The 3,071-nt window shown below is 43.1% G+C and overlaps 1 protein-coding gene across 1 annotated transcript in view; it reads left to right on the forward strand.

Annotated features, from left to right (window-relative positions):
* Positions 1-3,035, forward strand: part of LOC110448102 — a gene marked incomplete at its 3' end in the record, with an annotated part of 6,380 nt that extends 3,345 nt beyond the window's left edge. The window contains exons 2-4 of the mRNA XM_021494163.1: positions 1,132-1,329; positions 2,424-2,546; positions 2,844-3,035. Of these exons, the coding sequence (XP_021349838.1) occupies positions 1,132-1,329; positions 2,424-2,546; positions 2,844-3,035 (513 nt within the window). The remainder of the gene's footprint in view (positions 1-1,131; positions 1,330-2,423; positions 2,547-2,843) is intronic.
* Positions 3,036-3,071: the final 36 nt, after the last annotated feature.

The raw sequence follows: 3,071 nt of genomic DNA on the forward strand, positions 1-3,071 counted from the left end.
CTAAGCCCGACGTTGAAAAGTGAAGATTGTACGCCTGACGTTGAGTGTGAAGATTGTAAGTCTGACGTTTAAAAGTGATGATTGTAAGCCTGACGTTGAGTGTGAAGAAGATTGTAAGCCTGACGTTGAAAAGTGAAGGTTGTAAGCCTGACGTTGAGAATTGAACAGTGTAAGCCTGATATTGAGAAGTGAACAGTGTAAGCCTGACGTTGAGTGTGAAGATTAAGTGTGAAGATTGTAAGCCTGACGTTGAGAAGGGAACATTGTAAGCCTGACGTTGAGTCTGAAGATTGTAAGCCTGACGTTAAAAGAGAAGATTGTAAGCCGGACGTTGAGCAGTGAACATTGTATGCCTGACGTTGAGTGTTAAGAATGTAAATTTGACGTTGAGTGTGAAGATTGTAAGCCTGACGTTGAAAAGTGAAGATTGTAAGCCTGACGTTGAGAATTGAACAGTGTAAGCCTGATATTGAGAAGTGAACAGTGTAAGCCTGACGTTGAGTGTGAAGATTGTAAGCCTGACGTTGAGTGTGAAGANCCGTAGAGAAATGAAAAGTGTAAGCCTGACATTAAGATGTGAAGATAGTAAGCCTGACGTTAATTGTGAAAATTGTAAGCCTGACGTTCAGTGTGCAGATTGTAAGCCTGACGTTGAGTGTGAAGCTTGACGTTGAGTGTGAAGAATGTAAGGCTGACGTTGAGTGGGAAGAATGAAAGCCTGACGTTGAAAGTGAATATTGTAAGCCTGACGTTGAGAGTGAAGAATGTCAACCTGGTGTTAACTGTGAAGATTGTAAGCCTGACGGTCAGTGTGAAGATTGTAAGCCTGACGTTGAGTGTGAAGCTTGACGTTGAGTGTGAAGAATGTAAGGCTGACGTTGAGTGTGAAGAATGAAAGCCTGACGTTGAAAGTGAAGAATGTAAGCCTGACGTTGAGAGTGAAGAATGTAAACCTGGCGTTAAGTGTGAAGATTGTAAGCCTGACGGTCAGTGTGAAGATTGTAAGCCTGACGTTAAGTGTGAAGATTGTAAGTCTGATGTTGAGTGTGAATATTGGAAGCCTGACGTTGAGAAGTGAAGTTTGTAAGCCTGACATTGAGAAGTGATCCTTGTAAGCCTGATGTTGAAAAGTGAAGATTGGAAGCCTGACGTTGAGTGTTAAGATTGTAAGCCTGACGTTGGAAAGGGAACATTGTAAGCTTGAAGTTGAGTGTGAAGATTGGAAGCCTGACGTTGAGTGGGAAGAGTGTAAGCCTGACGTTAAGTGTGAAGATTGTAAGTCTGATGTTGAGTGTGAAGATTGGAAGCCTGACGTTGAGTGTGAAGAGTGTAAGCCTGACGTTAAGTGTGAAGATTGTAAGTCTGATGTTGAGTGTGAAGATTGGAAGCCTGACGTTGAGAAGTGAAGTTTGTAAGCCTGACGTTGGGAAGTGATCCTTGTAAGCCTGATGTTGAAAAGTGAAGATTGTAAGCCTGACGTTGAGTGTTAAGATTGTAAGCCTGACGTTGGAAAGTGAACATTGTAAGCTTGAAGTTGAGTGTGAAGATTGGAAGCCTGACGTTGAGAATTGAACAGTGTAAGCCTGACGTTGAGAAGTGAAGAGTGTAAGCCTGACGTTGCGAAGTGAACAGTGTAAGCCTAACGTTGAGTGTGAAGATTGTAAGCCTGACGTTGAGATGTGAAGATTGATTGTAAGCTTGAAGTTGAGTGTGAAGATTGGAAGCATGACGTTGAGAAGTGAACATTGAAAGCCTGACGTTGAGTGTAAAGATTGTCAGCCTGACGTTTAAAAGTGAGATTGTAAGCCTGACGGTTAGAAGCGAACATTGTATGCCTGACGTTGAGTGTGCAGATTGTAAGTCTGACGTTGGGTGTGAAGATGGTAAGCCTGACGTTGAGAATTGAACAGTGGAAGCCTGGCGTTGAGTGTGAAGATTGTAAGCCTGACGCTGGAAAGTGAACATTGTAAGCTTGAGGTTGAGTGTGAAGATTGGAAGCCTGACGTTGAGTGTGAAGATTGTAAGCCTGACGTTGAGAATTGAACAGTGTAAGCCTGACGTTGAGTCTGAAGATTGTAAGCCTGAGGTTGAGAATTGAAGATTGTAAGCCTGACGTTGAGTGTGAAGATTGTAAGCCTGACGTTGAGTGTGAAGAATGTAAGCCTGACGTAGAAGTGAACAGTGTAAGCCTGACATTGAGAAGTGAACAGTGTAAGCCTGACTTTGAGAAGTGAACAGTGTAAGCCTGACGTTGAGTGTGAAGATTGTAAGCCTGACGTTGAGAAGTGAACAGTGTAAGCCTGACGTTGAGAAGTGAAAAATGTAAGCCTGACGCTGAGTGTGAAGATTGTAAGCCTTACGTTGAGTGTGAAGATGGTAAGCCTGACGTTGAGTGTGAAGAATGTAAGCCTGACGTTGAGAAGTGAACAGTGTAAGCCTGACATTGAGAAGTGAACAGTGTAAGCCTGACGTTGAGTGTGAAGATTGGAAGCCTGACGTTGACGTTGAGTCTGAAGATTGTAAGCCTGACGTTGAGTGTGAAGATGGTAAGCCTGACGTAGAGAAATGAAGAGTGTAAGCCTGACATTAAGATGTGAAGATAGTAAGCCTGACGTTGAGTGTGAAGATTGGAAGCCTGACGTTGAGAAGTGAAGTTTGTAAGCCTAACGTGAAGTGTGAAGATTGTAAGCGTGACGTTCAGTGTGAAGATTGGAAGCCTGACGTTGAGAGTGAAGAATGTAAGCCTGACGTTAATTGTGAAAATTGTAAGCCTGACGTTCAGTGTGAAGATTGTAAGCCTGACGGTCAGTGTGAAGATTGTAAGCCTGACGTTGAGTGTGTAGATTGTAAGCCTAACGTTAAGTGTGAAAATTGTAATCTTGACGTTGAGTGTGAAGAATGTAAGGCTGACGTTGAGTGTGAAGAATGTAAGCCTGACGTTGAAAGTGAAGAATGTAAGCCTGACGTTGAGAGTGAAGAATGTAAACCTGGCGTTAAGTGTGAAGGTTGTAAGCCTGACGTTCAGTGTGAGGATTGTAAGCCTGACGTTAAGTGTGAAGATTGTAAGCCTG

The sequence above is a fragment of the Mizuhopecten yessoensis genome, unplaced genomic scaffold (assembly GCF_002113885.1).
Source record: "Mizuhopecten yessoensis strain PY_sf001 unplaced genomic scaffold, ASM211388v2 scaffold3823, whole genome shotgun sequence".
Classification (NCBI taxonomy): Eukaryota; Metazoa; Mollusca; class Bivalvia; order Pectinida; family Pectinidae; genus Mizuhopecten; species Mizuhopecten yessoensis.